Source organism: Haematobia irritans, chromosome 1, assembly GCF_050003625.1.
Source record: "Haematobia irritans isolate KBUSLIRL chromosome 1, ASM5000362v1, whole genome shotgun sequence".
NCBI lineage: Eukaryota > Metazoa > Arthropoda > Insecta > Diptera > Muscidae > Haematobia > Haematobia irritans.
The window spans coordinates 81,885,550-81,906,693 of NC_134397.1; the positions used below are offsets into that span (position 1 = coordinate 81,885,550).

Here is a 21,144-nt window from a genome sequence, read left to right on the forward strand (position 1 = left end):
AATTCGTTGAAATTTTGCACAGGAAGTAGAATTAGTATTGTAGCTATGTGTGCCAAATTTGGTTGAAATCGGTTCAGATTTAGATATAGCTCCCATATATAGCTTTCGCCCGATTTACACTCATATGACCACAGAGGCCAATTTTTTGCTACGATTTAATTGAAATTTTGCACAGGGAGTAGAATTAGCATTGTAGCTATGCGTGCTAAATTTGGTTGAAATTGGTTCAGATTTAGATATATCTCCCATATATAGCTTTCGCCCGATTTACACTCATATGACCACAGATGCCAATTTTTAACTCCGATTTAGTTGAAATTTTGCACAGGTAGTAAAATTAGCATTGTAGCTATGCGTGCCAAATTTGGTTGAAATCGGTTCACATTTAGATATAGCTTCCATATATATGTTTTTCTGATTGCGACAAAAATGGTCAAAATACCAACATCTTCCTTGTAAAATTCCACTGCTTAGTCGAAAAGTTGTAAACATGACTCTACTTTTCCTAAACTTCTAATACATTTATATCGAGGGATAAATCATAAATAAACTTTTGCGAAGTTTCCTTAAAATTGCTTCAGATTTAATTGTCTCCCATATTTTTTTAATAAAATTGTGTTCCACCCTAGTGCATTAGCCGACTTAAATTTTGAGTCTATAGATTTTGTAAAAGTCTATCAAATTCTGTCCAGATCGAGTGATATTTAAATGTATGTATTTGGGACAAACCTTTATATATAGCCCCAACACATTTAACGGATGTGATATGGTATCGAAAATTTAGATCTACAAAGTGGTGCAGGGTATAATATAGTCGGCCCCGCTCGACTTTAGACTATCCTTACTTGTTTCTACTAACATTGTGTTCCGCCCTAGTGCATTAGCCGACTTAAATTTTGAGTCTATAGATTTTGTAAAAGTCTATCAAATTCTGTCTAGATCGAGTGATACTTAAACGTATGTATATGGGACATACATTTATATATTGCACCCAACGGTTGTGATATGGTATCGAAAATTTAGATCTACAAAGTGGTGCAGGGTATAATATAGTCGGCCCCGCCCGACTTTAGACTTTTCTTACTTTTTTTAGTATATTTTAAACAAAAAATGTTAAAATTGCCCTTTAAAAGTATGAAAAAAGCGAGTTATAAACAATTCAATTAAAAGAACTTCCTGAGTAGTTAAAATAAAGAACATCTCTTGCAGGACATTTTTGGAAGTTCTTTCAAAGTTGTGTCTTTAGAAATATGTTACTTCCAAATTTTTTTCTGAGATGTTAATATATGTATCCCAAACAATTTGTATTTTACACTCAGAGAAGAAATATGATCACATATGATACATGTTTACCGTGAAGAAGTAACATGGTGTCTCTAGATACATGTTTGACGTGATCATATTCCTTCTTTGAAAATGTTATTTTTGCATGGGGAACATGTAATATATTTTCGCAACCATAATATTTTCGGACGTTATATATCTGATTTCGAGAACTATTTTATGTTTGGGGAGAAAACAACGTTTTTGCAGCAAAAATGATCCATTTTCCCCATCCAAAAGTTACATTTTGTTCTAGGAGGTGATCATATTCCTTCTCTGCGTGCACAAAGACCGTTTCCGCATGTTTCTACAATTTAATCATAAAACAAAACTATAACTATAACATGTTAATAAATGCAAATCACTCATTGGGTGAAATAACCAGAACGAACCCTCAATCTTTTCTCCAACAAATTCGAGAGATTACAAGTAAAGCAATGTTGAGGCATATTTTCAATTAATTTGGTCAATGTAAAGTAATATTCCCATCTTAGTATATGACTTCTTAAACGTTCAGGAATATTTCCAATCACTCTTTGCAATTTAGGGATCGGTTCATATATTTTATAACTAAATTTGCTCAAATATGGCCCATATAATAACCGCATTAAGTTCTACTTTAGCAAAGTTTATGCAATAATGCCCATTATCCATAGATATTAAATATTAATAAATATTTAAATTCGATATTGTGCGTCTATTAAATTATTTTGTATCTATGACCAATTTATGTACCACTTAAATGGTGTCTACCTTATACTTACTTGCTGGCATAATAATAAAACTCATTCACTATGGTATTATTTTTGTAAATTTTCGCATATATAATGAGCAAGGAAATTATCATTTACATACATACATAGATATATTGAACGAAACATATATACATTTCTAGTTTATAATCTAACATAGTTTTGTTTTTGTTTGTTTTATTTTAGATTTGATGAATTAAATTGGGATGCGAATTCGCAAGGAGTATAAAGGAAATATATAAATTCCAAATTACATTCACTATGAGTCAGTGAAGGCACAGAGTATCTATACAATCGAAGTAAATAAACTTTATTAAAAAAATTATAAATCAACAGTCTAACACGCTCGGGCACTAGGAGGGCACGTTCGCATTATTCACGCTTATTCTACGGTCACAGATTTAGCCAAGTTACGCGGACAGTCAACGTCACAGCCACGGAGAACAGCAATGTGGTAGGAGAGCAATTGCATAGGAATGACAGTGAGTATACCTTGGAGACAGTCAACAGTGCGTGGAATCTCTAAGCTGCGGGAACTGAATGATTTCGTCTCTTCATCACCTTCCTCGCAAATGATAATGGGGCAGCCTTTACGCGATGTGACCTGTTGCAAAGCATTCATGCATTTCACATAGACAGGATCACGTAGTACGATCATGAGAACAGGCATGGAATCGTCGACCAGAGCAAGAGGTCCATGTTTCAATTCTCCTGCCATGATGCCTTCACTGTGCATGTAGGTCAATTCCTTAACTTTCTATAAATTATAATCAGAAAGAGAGAGATTCATTGAATACAAAAATTATTTATATTTCCAAGTCTTTTGTGAACTTACCAAAGCACCTTCCATACAAGTGGCAAAGTTATAACCTCGACCCATTATCAGGAGAGATTTATGCTGATACAAGTCTTTAGCTAATTCCTGAACTTTTGTGTCAAGCTTGAGGACATCACGAATTTGATCTGCCAACTTTGAGAGAGCCTGGATAATTTCCAAACGTCTTTGCTGCAGCGACAAACGATCTTCCGACATTACCAAAGCGAACATAACCAATGAGATGAATTGAGATGTATAAGCTTTTGTGGAAGCTACACCAATTTCTGGACCAGCATTGATGTGAACACCACAATGAGATTCACGGCAGATACTGCTGCCTACAGTATTAGTGATACCAACAATGAGAGCTCCACGTTGTTTGCAATAACGTAAGGCCATCAGTGTATCGGCAGTTTCACCAGATTGTGAGATAAAGAAGCAGACGTCATCACGGAAAATGGGAGTATTACGATCGAGGAAATCTGAAGCCAACTCAATCATTACGGGCAATTCAGTAAGTTCTTCGAGAAGTTGACGTGTAGCAACAGCACTGTGGTACGAGGTACCACATCCAATCAACATCAAACGGCGACAACGTTTAATCTCGGGAATATAGTCCTTGATGCCACCCAATACAATCGAATTGGTATCGAAACGGACCCGGCCACGCATTGTATTGACCACGGACTCGGGTTGTTCGAAAATTTCCTTCAACATGAAGTAGTCATAGTTGCCCTTCATGATTTGTTGAATTTCCATTTTAAGAGTGATAATTTCACGGGCATGCGAATCATCAGTGGATTTCTTCAAACGATGAATACTTAGGCAGCCATCGCGAACAGCAGCAACGTCGTCATCCTATATGCGTAAGGAGGAAAAAGGGCGATTATTTAAAAAGAATTTCTATTAAGATTTTATTTCGTTATTTGTAAACAGTTCGCTCCAGATTTGTCATGGGATTCTACGACATACTAAACCATGGTCGTGAGCATTAAGGTCCTTATCGGTCCATAATTATATAAAGCCCCCATATAAAACGATCCCCAGATTTGAATTTCAAGGAACAAAATTTCATCTGATCCCTCCTTAGAGAACAACTCAAACTGTTTTATGGCAAGAATGAACTACGTCGTGCGAAAATGACACTATCTTATGCACCACATATTGAGATTTAACTAAAACTCACGAAATTATATCCTCTCATAGAAGATACAATGAACTAAAGGTAAAGAAAAAATCATTGGCCCCAAATCATGACCATTTTAACCATACTGTAGTTCTTCTTACTATTTTCGAGAATCGTACGAAAATGTTTTTTTGCTTTAGTTCATATTGAACTTAGGAACAATGGAGTGAATAGTCTAAGTGGCATGATACATTGGGCTGTCATCTAACCTAAGACATACTTAAGAAAAGGAACATTTCATTGGGCTGTGGAAATTTTCGAACAAAATAATAAAATTTAACTACAAACAAATATTTGTTTTGCAATAAAATAAGTTAAATATAGCTTTAGTTTAACTACGGATTTTTTTCCGATGTAATTACGATGCAAAAAGTGTTTCATTTCGGTTCTACTGAAGCCGATGGCAAGGTATCTAAAACTTCCTATCACCGTAATATATACCACATAGTCCATACGTCATATATATTAAACTAAAAAAAAGGCCGATTAAATACGTATATAATTAAGTTTAAAGTTTCTATAGAAATAAAATTTTGACAACATTTTCTATAGAAGTAAAATTTTGACAAAATTTTCTATAGAAATAAAATTTGGAAAAAATTTTCTATAGAAATAAAATTTGGAAAAAATTTTCTATAGAAATAAAATTTTGACAAAATTTTCTATAGAAATAAAATTTTGTCAAAATTTTCTATAGAAATCATTTTGACAATGTTTTCTATAAAAATAAAATTTTGGTAGATTATTATTGGCTCGAGTGGCAACCATGATTATGAACCGATATGGACCAATTTTTGTGTGATTAGGGATCGGTTATATATAACTATAGACCGATATGGACCACTTTTGGCATGGTTATTAGCGGCCTTATACTAACACCATGTTCCAAATTTCAACCGGATCGGATGAATTTTGCTCCTCCAAGAGGCTCCGGAGGACAAATCTGGGGATCGATTTATATGGGGGCTATATATAATTATGGACCGATATGGACCAATTCTTGCATGGTTGTTAGAGACCCTATACTAACACCACGTACCAAATTTCAACCGCATCGGATGAATTTTGCTCCTCTAAGAGGCTCCGGAGATCAAATCAGGGGATTGGTTTATATGGGGATGGAATTTGCTTCTCTTAGAGCAATCGCAAGTGGACCTATATGCCCATTTGCAATACCATCCGACCTACATCAATAACAACTACTTATGCCAAGTTTCAAGTCGATAGCTTGTTTCGTTCGGAAGTTAGCGTGATTTAAACAGACAGACGGACGGACATGCTCAGATCGACTCAGAATTTCACCACGACGCAGAATATATATACTTTATGGGGTCTTAGAGCAATATTTCGATGTGTTACAAACGGAATGACAAAGTTAATATACCCCCATCCTATGGTGGAGGGTATAAAAATTTAATGTGAAGATTAGAGGTAAAACCAATAATAACAAAACAAAAGATATAAACAATTTTGTTTGTTTTGTTTCAATTAAAAACAAGATTTTTTTTTCAATTTACATAATTTTGTATTTAATTGTGAAACGGTTTTTCTTTTTAATTTTATTAAGTTTGTAGCAAATTGTAGGCTGCAGAATTTCCTTCAATGAGACAGATATTCAGATGTAAACTTTTTCATCGACATACAAGCTGCAAAAAGGCCTTGGATAGTGCAAACCTAAGGTGACTACCTTCGACCTTAGGCTTTTATAAAGAGCTTGGAAAACACCTGTTAAGGATTGGACTACTAAATGATGATGTTTTTAGATGGTGTCTGGACCCTGAAGTTAGGGAAAATTCTTAACATTTGCTTTGCCAATGTCCTGCATTATCATTTGGAAGGAGCAAGTTACTTGCTCCCTTTTTCTTTACGAATATTACCGATTTTCTAGGCTGTAATCTGAGGAATATACTCGCATTTATCAAAGCTTCCTGGTGAAGGACCTAGGCAATGATTCGTGAAGTTACACGAATATGATGAGATTAATCCTGACGAAGCGGACCATCAAGAAGAGAGGGGAAAATCTTTGAGCGATCAAAATGGATCGCCAGGGTTAAAATGGACACCAATTCGTTGCCACGGAGCGTTGCCAGAATTGTTTAACCATAAAGACCACAAAAAATATTAAATATTTTTGTACAAACATTCACAGCAGCAATTATTGTTAATGTTAAGATTGAGCTTTGAAATATGTGGAAAACCTTATTAGATAAAACATATTACATGGTCACCATCCAAAAAATATTATCCTTTACAGTTAATGTCTTCGAGAATTGGCAGACCAAACAATTAGCGTGAAAGTTGGTAAGTTTACGGTTAAGGAATTTAGGGAATTTTGACCTATTGAAAGCTCGTTCTTAGCAAATAGAAGAATGCTTGACCAATATAGTTTAGTAATTGACATGAATATATCGTTCAATGAAGGGAACTGACGAGGATGGGGAAACCCGAAACAGCTGACTTTCCAACTATTTTGGACAACAGTTTTAACTTTCCATAACAGCATAAAAATACCAGTAATGATAGGCTAATAAATAAGCGATTCTATCACTACATGTATTGTGGTACGTCCTATGTACTTCGTATAACAACCGTCTCAAATGCAAAACCAAAAGATTGGAAAACAAAAACAATATTATTTATTGATCTATTTATGTTTAAATGCAATCACGAAAGAATACTATAGAAGCCATATCCACATTCTTAGCAATGTGGCCCAGACTCCAACCTCTTTGAAATGATTAACAAACACAGTTGAAAGTGGGCGCGAAGCATATTTTTTGTTCAAAACACTTTTTGTGCATAGCGGTATTAAACATTGACTAAATATAAATTTAGAATAGGTGGCATTGACTGGCTTCATATCTACTAGCTCCTTTCTATAGACACTTGTGATGTTTACCAAATATCTCAGTTCACCTTCAAACGGTTTTCCTGCCCAAAGAGTCTATACATACGGATGGAGGTATTAAGGCGTTTGTTTATTTAGGTTCTCCTTAGTGAACGTTCCCCATTGATTTAGTTGTCAATTCTTATCAATTGTTGAAAACTTAATTTAATTTGTATATGATTAATGTTATACCAAGAATGCTGATTAAGAGAGATTTCTTCTAGGTAGCGACAATACAGGAAACAATTGGTGTCAAAAGACATTTGAGATAATGGCATTAAAAAATTAGGCCATGTTAATGATAACTGTCCCCAAAAGTGCCACTCATGCCCATCGGAGTTTTTCCCAATAGTCACGTAGTCTCTTATTGTCCAAGTCATCGTGCTAAAGAATACTCTTTCACTTACCTCCAAATAAATGACACGATTTGTGTGCTCTATGACAGCTGAAGCATCCGACGCAAAGAAATATTCCACCTCCTTCTGTTCCATTGGCAAGAACTCCGAGGTACTCTCCGAACGTGGCAAAACTGATAAATCACGATTTTGAACATATGGACGATGTTCTTTAGATTAGTATTCAACAAAAATGTCGTTGTTCATTTGTTGTTTTTATATGACGTTGATGATGATGTCGATAAAAGCCGTAGAGTATATCGATATTAAAGATGACAATAGCGATGGCAATGGTATGGCATTTACAGAAGCGTAAGCATTTGCGAATCCATGCCAGTTTTGTGTTTTTTTTGGTATAGAGAGGATTTTATATGAATATTTACAATGTCATCGATTGTGACCATTGTGCAGCATTGCATTGTTGGCACAAATTTCACGTGAATGCGAAATCAGCCACCGCCATGAACGCAATGCGACAATACCAGCCATAAGAATTGCCCAACGTTTGGATTTGAGTTAATGGCAGGCGTATTTGCATTCGGTCCATAATCCACAAGAAGTTGTAAAAATATTTGTTCATCGATTTGCCATCGCAGAATATGATGGATAAGGCGTGGGATATTAAATAAAATGATGGATGCCACAGATATTAAATAATGAAATCAAAATTTTACATTAGCATAAAAAATTAATATATAAGGATGTAGCCATATAAATATTGTATATAATTATGTATGCGGGCATGTATATAAACAAAACTATAGTAGTAGAGCATATTCTTGAGCTTAAAATACGATATATTACGAGTTAAGCGTATAATAATTTAATTATCCAACACCAATAAACATCCGATACCATATTTTTAATGTCGAAGGAAACACACGATAATAAAATAAACAAAAATGAAATTTAAAAAGTACTATTTAATTCAATTAATCGTAGGACAAAATCGATTATAATTGATAATGAGATTTACGATATGAATTGAAGTTGAATTTTTACAACAAATTTCATTTCCAAAACTCCAACACATATACTTGATTAAAAAATTAATTGATGTCTTCGGCACTCTCAATTAATTTTTTAATTGGTTCCATTAAAAATTTAGTTAATTTTGGTCGCAAAACGCAAAACTTAATAGAAACAATTAATTACACTAGTTTACAAAAAAATTATGTACACTTGATGAGAGGCAACTTTTCTTATGTATTTTGATCTGCTGAATTCGAAAAAAACATTTTAAAATTTTATTTTATGGAACAGTTTTTGAGATATCCCGTCATTTTTAGTTTTTCGCTCTTTTTATACCCTCCGCCATAGGATGGGGGGTATACTAACTTTGACATTCCGTTTGTAACACATCGAAATATTGCTCTAAGACCCTATAAAGTATATATATATATATATATATATATATATATATATATATATATATATATATATATATATATATATATATATATATATATATATATATATATATATATATATATATATATATATATATATATATATATATATATATATATATATATATATATATATATATATATATATATATATATATATATATATATATATATATATATATATATATATATATATATATATATATATATATATATATATATATATATATATATATATATATATATATATATATTCTGGGTCGTGGTGAAATGCTGTGTCGATCTGAGCATGTCCGTCCGTCCGTCTGTTGAAATCACGCTTACTTGAAACTTCCCACAAGTAGTTGTTATTGATGTAGGTCAGATTGTATTGCAAATGGGCCATATCGGTCCAATTTTACGTATAGCCCCCATATAAACGGACCCCCAAATTTGGCTTGCGATTGCTGTAAGAGAAGAAAATTTCATCCGATCCGCCTGAAATTTGGTACATGGTGTTAGTATATGATCTCTAACAACCTTGCAAAAATTGGTCCACATCGGTCCATAATTATATATAGCCCCCATATAAACCGATCCCCCGATTTGGCTTGCGGAGCCTCTAAGAGAAGCAAATTTCATCCGATCCGACTGAAATTTGGTACATGGGGTAAGTATATGGTCTCTAACAAGCATGCAAAAATTCGTCCACATCGGTCCATAATTACATATAGCCCCCTTATAAACCGATCCCCCGATTTGGCTTGCGGAGCCTCTAAGAGAAGCAAATTTCATCCGATCCGGCTGAAATTTGGTACATGGTGTTAGTATATGGTCTCTAACAAGCATGCAAAAATTGGTCCACATGGGTTCATAATTATACATAGCCCCATATAAACCGATCACCAGATTTGAACTCCGGAGCCTCTTGGAACCAAAATGCATCTGATTCAGTTGAAATTTGGTACGTGATGTTAGTATATTATATCCACCAACAATGCAGGAATTGGTTCATATCAGTCCATAATTATATATAGCCATATAAACCGATCCCCACACGCAAAAAAATAATTCTTTCCTCCCAAACGAAATTTTAGACAAACAAAGTTCGTTTCTCATTTGCTTTTCGCTGTAAGGAAGTGTATTTGGAAGAAAAGTATATACTTTTTGTGATAAACGTTTATTCTTTTCCAGGATGTAAAAACAATTTCATAAAGACTAACTCAAAAAAATTTTTTTTTCTGGCTAATTGCATTTTCCCTCACATCTTTCTCACTTCCACGAAGATTTTTAGTTCTTAGTACCTTTTTCTGTAATACAAACAATGTAGAAGAAATTTTACGATTTTATAAATTTTTAAAATTTTTTTACCTTTCGCCTGGACGGAGAATCGAACCGCGGACCATGCACTTTGTAAGCCAACACACTAACCACTGAGCTATGTACCTGTTATGGTCATCAATAGATAAATATCCATATAAGTTATATTTATAAGCATAGCTTGCGGCGCCCACGAACCGAATAAACAAAGTTTATTTAACAGAAACAAACATTTAGTTTGGCACCGTGGAGCAGTGGTTGCTACGTCTGACTCTCATGCCAAGGGTCGTGGGTTCGATCCCTGCTTCGACCAAAGGTTTTTTTTTTTGTTTTTTTTTTTTTTACATACATTCTACATATGTTCGGAAGATTCCGAAAAAAATGTTCAACATTACATTGTACTATATTAAATTTTGAACTGTAAAATGTGTTTTATTAAAGACCAAAAGTCAGAAAAGAACAGTGTTTGATATAAACGAAATGGACTCTGTTGTTGTTTCAAAAATAACTTTGTTTATTGAAAAAATAATAACTTTGTAACAAACGAATTTTTTTGGTGATAAAAGTTTAAAATTTTCGAAGCAATTCAAAAAACTCTAACAAAAGAAAAACGTTTTCTGTACACGTTTTCCAAACGTTTTTTTTCTTTGCGTGCAGATTTGACCTCCGGTGCCTTTTGGAGAAGCAAAATTCATCCGATCTGGTTGAAATTTGGTACTTGGTGGTAGTAAATGATATTTAAAAACCATGCCAAAAGTGGTCCATATCAGTCCATAATCATATATAGCCCCAATATAAACCGATCCCGAGATTTGGTTTTGGAGCCTCTTGGAGGAGCAAATTTCATCCGAGTCAGTTGAAATTTGGTACATTGTGCTAGTATATGGCCGTTGATAACCATGCCTAACTAGGTCCATATCGGTCTATAGTTATATATAGTCCTCAGATAAATCGATCCCCAATCACACATATCAAGTTCATAATTCTATATAGCCCCCATCTGGCTCTCTACGTACCGTGCAAAAGTCCACGTCAATTTTTAATAATTATTTGTAGACTTACCTATACATAACATTTTTGTCTAATATATACCACGTATGGACTAATTTAGAAAACGATGTTAAGAAGTTTTAAGATACCACAACCAAATAATTCGATTGTGGATGACAGTCTTTCGTAGAAGTTTCTACGCAATCCATGGTGGAGGGTACATAATATTCGGCCTGGCCGAACTTACGGCGGTATATACTTGTTTTTTTTTTTTTTTGCTATATATATACTGAAAAAAAAATATTGTTTTGAGCACAAATATTTCACGTCCTTCTAATACGATAGTGAGTTTTGCTTAGCATAGAAAACGCATTCCAAAAAATGTTGTTTTCTTGACCAAAAGTCGATACATTTTTCAATAACGGTATCCTTAGGATTAGGAGATTAACCCGACAAAGTCTGATTCTCAAACTAGAGTTCATTAGAAGGTTTTTGAGATTTAAAGAATTACTTGATTAAATTTCACCTTTAAATGAAATGAAGTCACGAAATGAAAAACTTACAAATTCCCTGTAATTGCATTGACAAAATTCAGTGGTAAGGGGTTTTTATTGAAAGCATAGATAATTTTGTCTTATTCATAGTTTTAAAGAAATAAAATTTCTTTTTACCAACAGTTTCATCTCTGATTATATCTCTACCCACAGTAAATTCGTACGTATATATGCTTCCTACTAATAACAAAAAAGTATGGTTTCTTTGTTAGTTGACAATAATGTTTACATTTTATGAACAAAATATTATTATCTTCCTTTTTTTCCTTTCAAATAATAAAAAACATGTTAAAACGTAATCGAAATTTAAACCCGAAATGTGCGTTGAAAGCACTCTTAAAGTGAACAAAAAAAAAAAACGCATGTTTATTTTCAATTAATCGATTTATGGTTCATAAACATATTTTCAATAGCCATAATAAGAATCGCAATACAGCGAAGAAACCCCCCTCAAAGCGGCAGTGTGCAGTATATTATTGTGTGAAATATGTAGTCTTTCGCATTTCCTCTCAAACCCATATTGATGTGAACAGGATATGCTCTTACTCGTCCATAAAAAATGGAAAAAAGGGAAACTTTTTTGAGGTAAAATAAACTAACAAAGGACTTTATTTAAGGTCCATGCTTCGAATACCACAATGTGGTAGCTATAGCAGAGGGCATTAGTACCATTAACCACAATGTCATTGAAGTGGACATATCAGAGGTACAAAAGGACATTTTCTTAACTCTTTGTTCAACGTAGAAATTGATATTTACCTTTTTGAAATTCCATATTTCTTATCTAGATATAGCTGTAGAAATGGGTGCATGTTTGTTGTTGCTATTTTGAAAATCTCATGAGCAGTATTTATATTCCTCATACAAACCTCGTATACTTCAGACATATGCTATTAGTTTAGAATAACCTCCCATGTTCTACCCTAAAATTGCATTCAGGAGTCAAGTTATTATGCAGAGTAATCAGAGGTGGGTTCATTTATAATAAAGGCTTGAAAACAGCGGAGTTCTTTAGTTATTAATTATTTCGAAGAAATTTTCTCTTCCATTACTTTAGTTACATGAACCAAAAAGGAGAAAAATGTTATGCATAAATGAAGCATAAAATATTACTGGATTTGAGTTTCGCATAAAGTAGTTCAGGATTTCCTGAATTTTGTAAATTTTACCAAAACTATGTTCATCTTCAAATTCATATGACGCTAAAGAAATTTTTATAAATCAAAATACGAAATTTTCCTTAACAAGAGAAAAGTAATAATGCCTAATAAATGTTCTTATATTTGTGGGAAATAATTTACTTAATATAAGTTACTGAGTTGATTTAACGATGACCGTCTGTCTGTGAATCACAATCTAGGTCTTAGTCAAGTCGACTTCAAATTTGGTACAATTATGTTTTGGCTCAGAACAGAACCCTAGTTCACCACTGTGGTGTTACAATGAACTGAATAGTCTATTTAAGTGAGCCTGATACATCGGATTGCCACCTAACCTAACCTAGAAGCCTATTGATTTTAGAAGAAATCGGCTCAGAGCTAGATCGAGCTTTCTTTTATATAGATTGAAAAAAATATTGTCGTTAGGCCAACGATTTCATGTCTTTAAAATACGAAAGCAAATTTTGCTTAGTATAGAAGACGCATTTTTTTTGTCCAAAAGTCGATAAACTTTTTAATGAAGTCGTATTGTCCTTACAATTAAGTGATTTGACTTAAAAATGGTTATCATAACATGAAAGAAAAAACTTTTGGTCTAAAGTCAACATGACTTTAATAATTCATAAAACTTCTTTAAAATTAATGAAATTATCTTTAAATTTATTGCCTTTTTGCAACTTGAATACAAAGCAAAAAATCGTTCAAAAATAGGACATTTTTTCCAACACTTTATTATAAAGATTTTTTACTTGAATCAGAGCATAATTTCTAACGAAACTCGAGTCTGTATTTGGAAAAGAAAGTTGTCGTTAACTCGTTTTTAAAGGACTTTAATAGCATATGAAGAAAAAAGCTGAAAAAAACGAAAAATTAAAATTTGCTTCCTACACCCTCAAAACAAAAAAAAATCGCTTCTGTAACATATATCCCAAACACATTTTGCTTCAAGTGTATATATTTTCAGGATTGGTGCAAACAAAATATTGTTTGTATTGTTCAAACATATTATTTTTCACCATAGGGCATACACTGGTAATAAAAATTTTAATGAAATTTTTTTTGTGTGGATATATTTTTAAGGCGCATGTTATGCTAGTTTATGAACATTATATGCTTGCACTTAAAAATGTTGTGTTAATAAATTTGAGTTCCAAACATATAATTTTTACACCCAAACATATGAAAAACAATATTTTTCGTCCGTGTAGAAGCAAGTACACAAATCCCAAATTTAAAAGAGAATTGTGTCTTAAAAGTATCCGCTTCTTTGGCTCGGGAGTAAAGACAAAATCTTTGGAACAGGGCATGCTTTTTTTTTAGTATATATTTCGCTCGATTTAGATTGATGACCACGGAGGCCAAAGCTTCATACCGAATTTTTGAAATTGAAATTTTTAAAATTTTGCATGGAGAGTAAACATTTTAAAAATGTGTGCCAAATTTGGTAAAAATCGGTTCAGATTTAGATAAAGCTCCCATACACATGTTCTTCCGATTTGGGGAAATATAGCCAGAATACCCTCAGTTTCTGTGGTGTACTCATTTTATAGTTTACACACCGCAATTGCTTTCTTTCAACAGAATCGGTTAAAATTATTGGCCAAATATTGTCCAAAACCCCAAAATTCACCGCCCGGTTCCAAAGATTTTGTCCTTACTCTAATGATTTGGGTATTGATTCCGAGCCAAAGAAGCGGAGAATTGAAGTAAGAACATTTTTAAAATTGAGTTTGGGGTACTTGATTCTGGGAAACAAATTTTAATTGAATTGTTTTTCAGTTTTTTTTCTTCATTTTCTAACAATAAGCTTTAAAAAACGTGTGAACTAAAACTTAAGTTTCCAAATTCAGACTCGACTTCAAGTAGAAATTTTGCTATGTTTTAAATAAAACACGTCTTTAAAATAAAGTGTTGAAAAAAATCTCTTATTTATAAACTCATTTTTGCTTTGTAATAAAGATGAAAACATTTAACAAATTTAAAAACGATTTCATTAGTCTTGAGGAATTTTGCAGAAATATTTAACCCAAGTTGACCATAATCAAACAAAATTTTCTTTCATGTAAAAATACCTAGTTGTAAGTCGAATGGCTTAGCTATAAGGACAAAATGACTTCATTGAAAACTTTATCGACTTTTGAACAAGGAAAAAGACTTTTTAGCAGAGAAATGTGTTTTCTATGCTAAGCAAAATACGCATTTGCATTCTAAGGATATGAAATCTTTGGCTTCACGACAATATTTTTTCAGTATATCTTAGCGAGATCTAGCCCATTTTCTTGTAAAATCGCCAATGTTTAGTCAAAAAAAAAAAAACTGTAAAAAATGCCTATACCTCAAATTCGTATGTATCGACCTATAAATAATAAATGCCGGTTTAGAAATTGGAGTGAAAATGGCTTTACATTTAAAATGTTTCCATAGTTTTTACTAACATTGTGCTCTGTCCCAAGACATTAGCCCGTTTGTAAAAATTTTTTTTTTCCAAATCGGTTTAGTTCTCAATGTATGTAAAGGGTGATTTGTTAAGAGCTTGATAACTTTTTTTTTTTAAAAAAACGCATAAAATTTGCAAAATCTCATCGGTTCTTTATTTGAAACGTTAGATTGGTCCATGACATTTACTTTTTGAAGATAATTTCATTTAAATGTTGACCGCGGCTGCGTCTTAGGTGGTCCATTCGGAAAGTCCAATTTTGGGCAACTTTTTCGAGCATTTCGGCCGGAATAGCCCGAATTTCTTCGGAAATGTTGTCTTCCAAAGCTGGAATAGTTGCTGGCTTATTTCTGTAGACTTTAGACTTGACGTAGCCCCACAAAAAATAGTCTAAAGGCGTCAAATCGCATGATCTTGGTGGCCAACTTACCGGTCCATTTCTTGAGATGAATTGTTCTCCGAAGTTTTCCCTCAAAATGGCCATAGAATCGCGAGCTGTGTGGCATGTAGCGCCATCTTGTTGAAACCACATGTCAACCAAGTTCAGTTCTTCCATTTTTGGCAACAAAAAGTTTGTTAGCATCGAACGATAGCGATCGCCATTCACCGTAACGTTGCGTCCAACAGCATCTTTGAAAAAATACGGTCCAATGATTCCACCAGCGTACAAACCACACCAAACAGTGCATTTTTCGGGATGCATGGGCAGTTCTTGAACGGCTTCTGGTTGCTCTTCACTCCAAATGCGGCAATTTTGCTTATTTACGTAGCCATTCAACCAGAAATGAGCCTCATCGCTGAACAAAATTTGTCGATAAAAAAGCGGATTTTCTGCCAACTTTTCTAGGTAATAAAATTCAATGATTTGCAAGCGTTGCTCGTTAGTAAGTCTATTCATGATGAAATGTCAAAGCATACTGAGCATCTTTCTCTTTGACACCATGTCTGAAATCCCACGTGATCTGTCAAATACTAATGCATGAAAATCCTAACCTCAAAAGAATCACCCTTTACATGGCAATATAACTCTTTTGAAGGATTCGAAATGGTATTGAATGGTGCAGGGTATAATATAGTCGTCCCGCCCAACTTTTGACTTTTCTTAGTACTTTTTTCCCTTCTTGGGAATTGACGTTCCTTTCTTGGAGTGAGTATAAAAGTCTCCTCGTCAATAGTTCGCTAATCAGTACCATTATCTTTTGATTAACTGCTACGTTGCCAATATGTTCAAATGGAGCTGGGAGGTAAATTGTTATATGCTCCTTTGATGTCTAATAACCCCACTCACCTTCTATGAAGCTAAATAGTTCATGCAGTGCGGTCTCAGTATACATGCCCCTCCAGATATCTATCAAGCTTACTAGATGAAAATCCTTAATACCCTATAACTTTTGTTTCCCTAAAGATTCATTGATTATATGATAAGTTGATATAGCCGACAACAATGATATGTTCCCATATTCGGAATTGCAAATCGCGAGCATTTATTTTACCTATAACGAAAAATGTATGTAGTCTCTAACTTAAATTCATGCTTAATTTTAACTTCTCATTAAAGAAAACCATATTGCCTAATTTTGGGTTTATATATTTTATAATTGAGAAAATATCGACAAACCGACAGCAATCAATTCCCGATTGGCATTCAAAATATAACTCATTTCCGTTCAGATTTATATCTACACGCAAAAGAAAAATTCTTTCCTCCCAAACGAAATTTTAGACAAACAAAGTTCGTTTCTCATTTGCTTTTCGTTGAAAGGAAGTGTATTTGGAAGAAAAGTATATACTTTTTGTGATAAACGTTTATTTTTTCCAGGATGTAAAAACAATTTCATAAAGACTACCTCAAAAAAAAAAAAAATTAGCTAATTGCATTTTCCCTCACATCTTTCTCACTTCCACGAAGTTTTTTTAGTTATTAGCACCTTTTTCTGTAATACAAACAATGTAGAAGTTATATTTATATAGCATAGCTTGCGGCGCCCACGAGACGATTAAACAAAGTTTATTTAACAGAAAAATACGTTTAGTTGGGCACCGTGGAGCAGTGTTTGCTACGTCCAACTAGCATGCCAAGGGTCGTGGGTTCGATCCCTGATTCGACCAAAGTTTTTTTTTTACATATATTCCAGATATGGTCGGAAGATTCCGAAAAAATGTTCAACATTACATTCTACTATATTAAATTTTTAGTATGAACTGTATAATGTGTCTTATTAAAAACCTAAAGTCAGAAAAGAACAGTGTTTGATATAAACGAAATGGACTTCAAAAATAACTTTTTTTATTGAAAAAATAAAAATTTTGTAACAAGCGAATTTTTTTGGTGATAAAAGTGTATAGTTTTCGAAGCAATTAAAAAAACTCTAACAAAAGAAAAACGTTTTCTGTACACGTTTTCCAAACGTTTTTTTTTTTCTTTGCGTGTAACTCTCATATACATGAAACTAACGATTTTCACATGTAAGACTATAGGATTAAAACTTTTTAGTCAATCGAATGCAAGGTATATTTTAGGTGAAATCGGTGAAAATGTAATCACAACAACTTACAAAAAAGATCACAAAGTAACGAACTTTCTTTTTAGTAATACACCTCAAATGTGACGGTACGTTAATTCATAAGGTTTGACCTATGGTCTCACGTAGGGTCGGCTACGTTAACATTACCTATTATAGCCATTATTTAATACCATTATTATGGTCAATCTCATAAGATTTATTTTTATCAAAGAAAATTATTAGCATAAAAACTTAATCGATATTTAGGTAGCCACATTAATACAAGGAATTAATACAAAACTTTTATAAATTTTGACACTTTTGTGTTCTTTGCTCTTTCTCTTGCTTACTTAATTATTGTTATTAGCTCACCTTGTTTTTCACCCACATAAATAATCCTTATATTTTTATTAAAATTAACTTTTCGATCTGTCACAAAATAAATTCATTGCCATTGTATTTTATTATTGTTTTCTCTGCCACAGAGGTATATGCAATTAAAATAAATGCCATATTTTCATAACATGCCTTTGGATTAAGGCAATGTAATAATTTGTAAATGTAATAAGCCAACATAATGTTAATCACATTTAAAATAATTAAGTAAATCAAATTAATGGCTTTGACTCGTCAACGATATTTAACTAGGACTCGGCAAGGCATTATTTCAACCATAAAGGAGAGTCAATATCCACCACAACAAACTTACAGGAATAAATGAAATATTTACATTATGCGGTTTATTAAAGAGTTACTGCAATATAATTTTAAATTGTCCATAACCGTTTGATTTTAATTAAACAATGGAAGAAAGGTCTTTGGGATTTCGACAGATAGATAAAATATTGACTCCATTTGTATGGAGCTGCGACCAGGCATCCATTTGGGATTTTTCTTCACGACAGTGATAGTCCAATTGCCTTGCTAGTGCTGCTAAAGCGATCATAATGAGTGTCGAGAAGTCAACTATTGACTTCTACATAAGGTGGAGTTTCCCAAATTTCGTTTTTTTTTTATAAATTAGATTTCTACGTTTATTCACAGCCGACTTCGATTGCTTGATGAATTTTCAGCATTAAAAGGACTACATCACTTTCCCTTTTCAATTGCAAATTCGACTATTTCGTTAAAGTTCAATTAGTCGTTTTTGATCATTATATCACCATGTGGCCAACATCCAAAGTCGATTAGTCGTTTTGACTTTATTTTCAAAAAAAAAAAAAAAAAAATCTAAAGTATATTAGACTTTTTTGAAGATCACAAAAAGTCGACTTAGATTTTTGAATCCTTACGCTGTATTTGGCTAATATTTGAATAGAAAATAAATGTAACCTCTGGAGGCTGTTTGGTTTATTCACTCACATATGTAAGTCGAAAGCCGACTTTTACAAAATCTTATAGTTTAGAAATTTCAGAAATTTACAAAAATACTTCTCTTTACTGAAGGTTTTAAGGGGAAGATGTCTTCGATATGGCTCAAGTGCAACGATGCTTTAGATAGCTCATAAAAATTTTATGTCCAGTACTAAAAGAAACAGCCCTAATAACGGTATTCCTATTAAATTGAGAATAAAGGACATATTTCTACTGCCAAAACCAAACAGGAAGCTAGCTGGTATGAAGGACCAAATTTAGAAAAACCTTCATGTAGATGAAGTAGAAATGTGGCCATCATTATTGAATTGTTTAGAACACCACTGAACATCTTTTATTTATTTTTTTTTCAACAACTATGACAACAATGGCATATATTTTTTGGTGATAAATATTTTTCTGATCTATGCTTTCAATCCATAAAATATGAAAAATATTTATAGTGATTTTCTGTACATGAATTTATGCACATATGTTTGTCTCCTCTCCCATATTTTCCACATAATAGATTTCTAACCCCAATGTTATTTAGTTTAATAGGCTATATGAGAATAATAAATTCAAAATTTAATATCACTAAAAATAGTTGTACTTTATTTATTTCCATATAGTGGAATATAATAAAATATTAAGCGGCTTCCAACACATTTATGAAAGCCACGGCTTTGCCTTTTCCTCATTGTAAGCCATTTAAAAACAAACAACAATTCCCCGAAATTTCCCATAATTAGCTCCACTATTTTCGTTAACAATACATGGACAAATTAAATGCATTATTTAATTTTCACATTGTGGAAAGAATTTGTACTCCATCAATTGCATTGCAATTGTATTTACTTTTTGTTTTTTCAGAGAATTCACACGATTTTAGTTCAAATGGATCAATTTACCAATCGAAAATGCCAATGAATTGATTGCGGCCACAGCACATTCACCTCGTTCACTCTCAAAGAAATTTATTCATAGACTCAGACCAAGATTTTTGTGCACCTGGACCATCGAATTTCAAAAAGGGTTCGGTGTATTTTCGATAGAAGAAAAACAAAGCCTTGGATATGGCTTGACGGATAGCATACATTTGGGCAACATTACCATTAGAGTGATCAAAACCGGTGGACCGGTTTTTCGTTTTTCACCGATTGTCGGTTTTGTATAAAATCGCACTTTTTGATAGGTCGGCATTTTAATATAAAACAAGTATATACGGCCATAAGTTCGGCCAGGCCGAAGCTTATGTACCCTCCACCATGGATTGCATAGAAACTTCTTCTAAACACGGCCATCCACAATCGAATTACTTGGGTTGCGGTAACGCTTGCCGATGGCATGGTACCTTAAAACCTCCTAACACCGTCTTCTAAATTGTAAGTAAGTCCATACGTGGTATATATTAAATTAAAACAAGTATATACGGCCGTAAGTTCGGCCAGGCCGAAGCTTATGTACCCTCCATCATGGATTGCGTAGAAACTTCTTCTAAACACTGCCATTCAGAATCGAATTACTTAAGTTGCGGTAACGCTTGCCGATGGCAAGGTATCTTAAAACCTCCTCACACCATCTTCTAAATTGTATGTAAGTCCATACGTGGTATATATGAAATCAAAAAAGATCGATCCAATACGTATATAATTCAGTTTGACAAAGTAGACATAAAATTTTAACAACATTTTCTATAGAAATAAAATTTTCACAAAATTTTCTATAGAAATAAAAATTTTGACAAAATTTTCTATAGGAAGAAAATTTTGACAAAAATTTCTAAAGAAATAAAATTTTAACAAAATTTTCTATAGAAATAAAATCTTGGTAGATTATTTTTGGCTCGAGTGGCAACTATGATTGTGAACCGAATAAAATTTGAACAAAATTTTCTATAGAAATAAAATTTTGACAAAATTTTTTATAGAAATAAAATTTTGACAATGATGAAAATTTTATTATGAACCGACTAAAATTTTAACAAAATTTTCTCTAGAAATAAAATTTTGACAAAATTTTCTATAGAAATAAAATTTTGGTAGATTATTTTTGGCTCTAGTGGCAACCATGATTAT

At 32.9% G+C, this 21,144-nt stretch overlaps 1 protein-coding gene across 8 annotated transcripts in view; it reads right to left on the reverse strand.

Annotated features, from left to right (window-relative positions):
• Positions 1–2,123: 2,123 nt before the first annotated feature.
• Gfat1 (Glutamine:fructose-6-phosphate aminotransferase 1) overlaps positions 2,124–21,144 on the reverse strand; it is a 104,112-nt gene continuing 85,091 nt past the window's right edge. For 4 of the 8 annotated variants that reach the window (XM_075290973.1, XM_075290970.1, XM_075290974.1 and 1 more), the window contains 3 exons: positions 7,373–7,494; positions 2,911–3,750; positions 2,124–2,832 (listed from right to left, as the gene is read on the reverse strand). In XM_075290973.1, coding sequence (XP_075147088.1) covers positions 2,458–2,832; positions 2,911–3,750; positions 7,373–7,494 — 1,337 coding nt within the window. In that variant the 3' untranslated portion in view covers positions 2,124–2,457. Of the gene's footprint in view, positions 2,833–2,910; positions 3,751–7,372; positions 7,531–21,144 lie in introns of all 8 variants that reach the window. The other 4 variants (XM_075290968.1, XM_075290966.1, XM_075290971.1 and 1 more) reach the window with 1 other exon arrangement.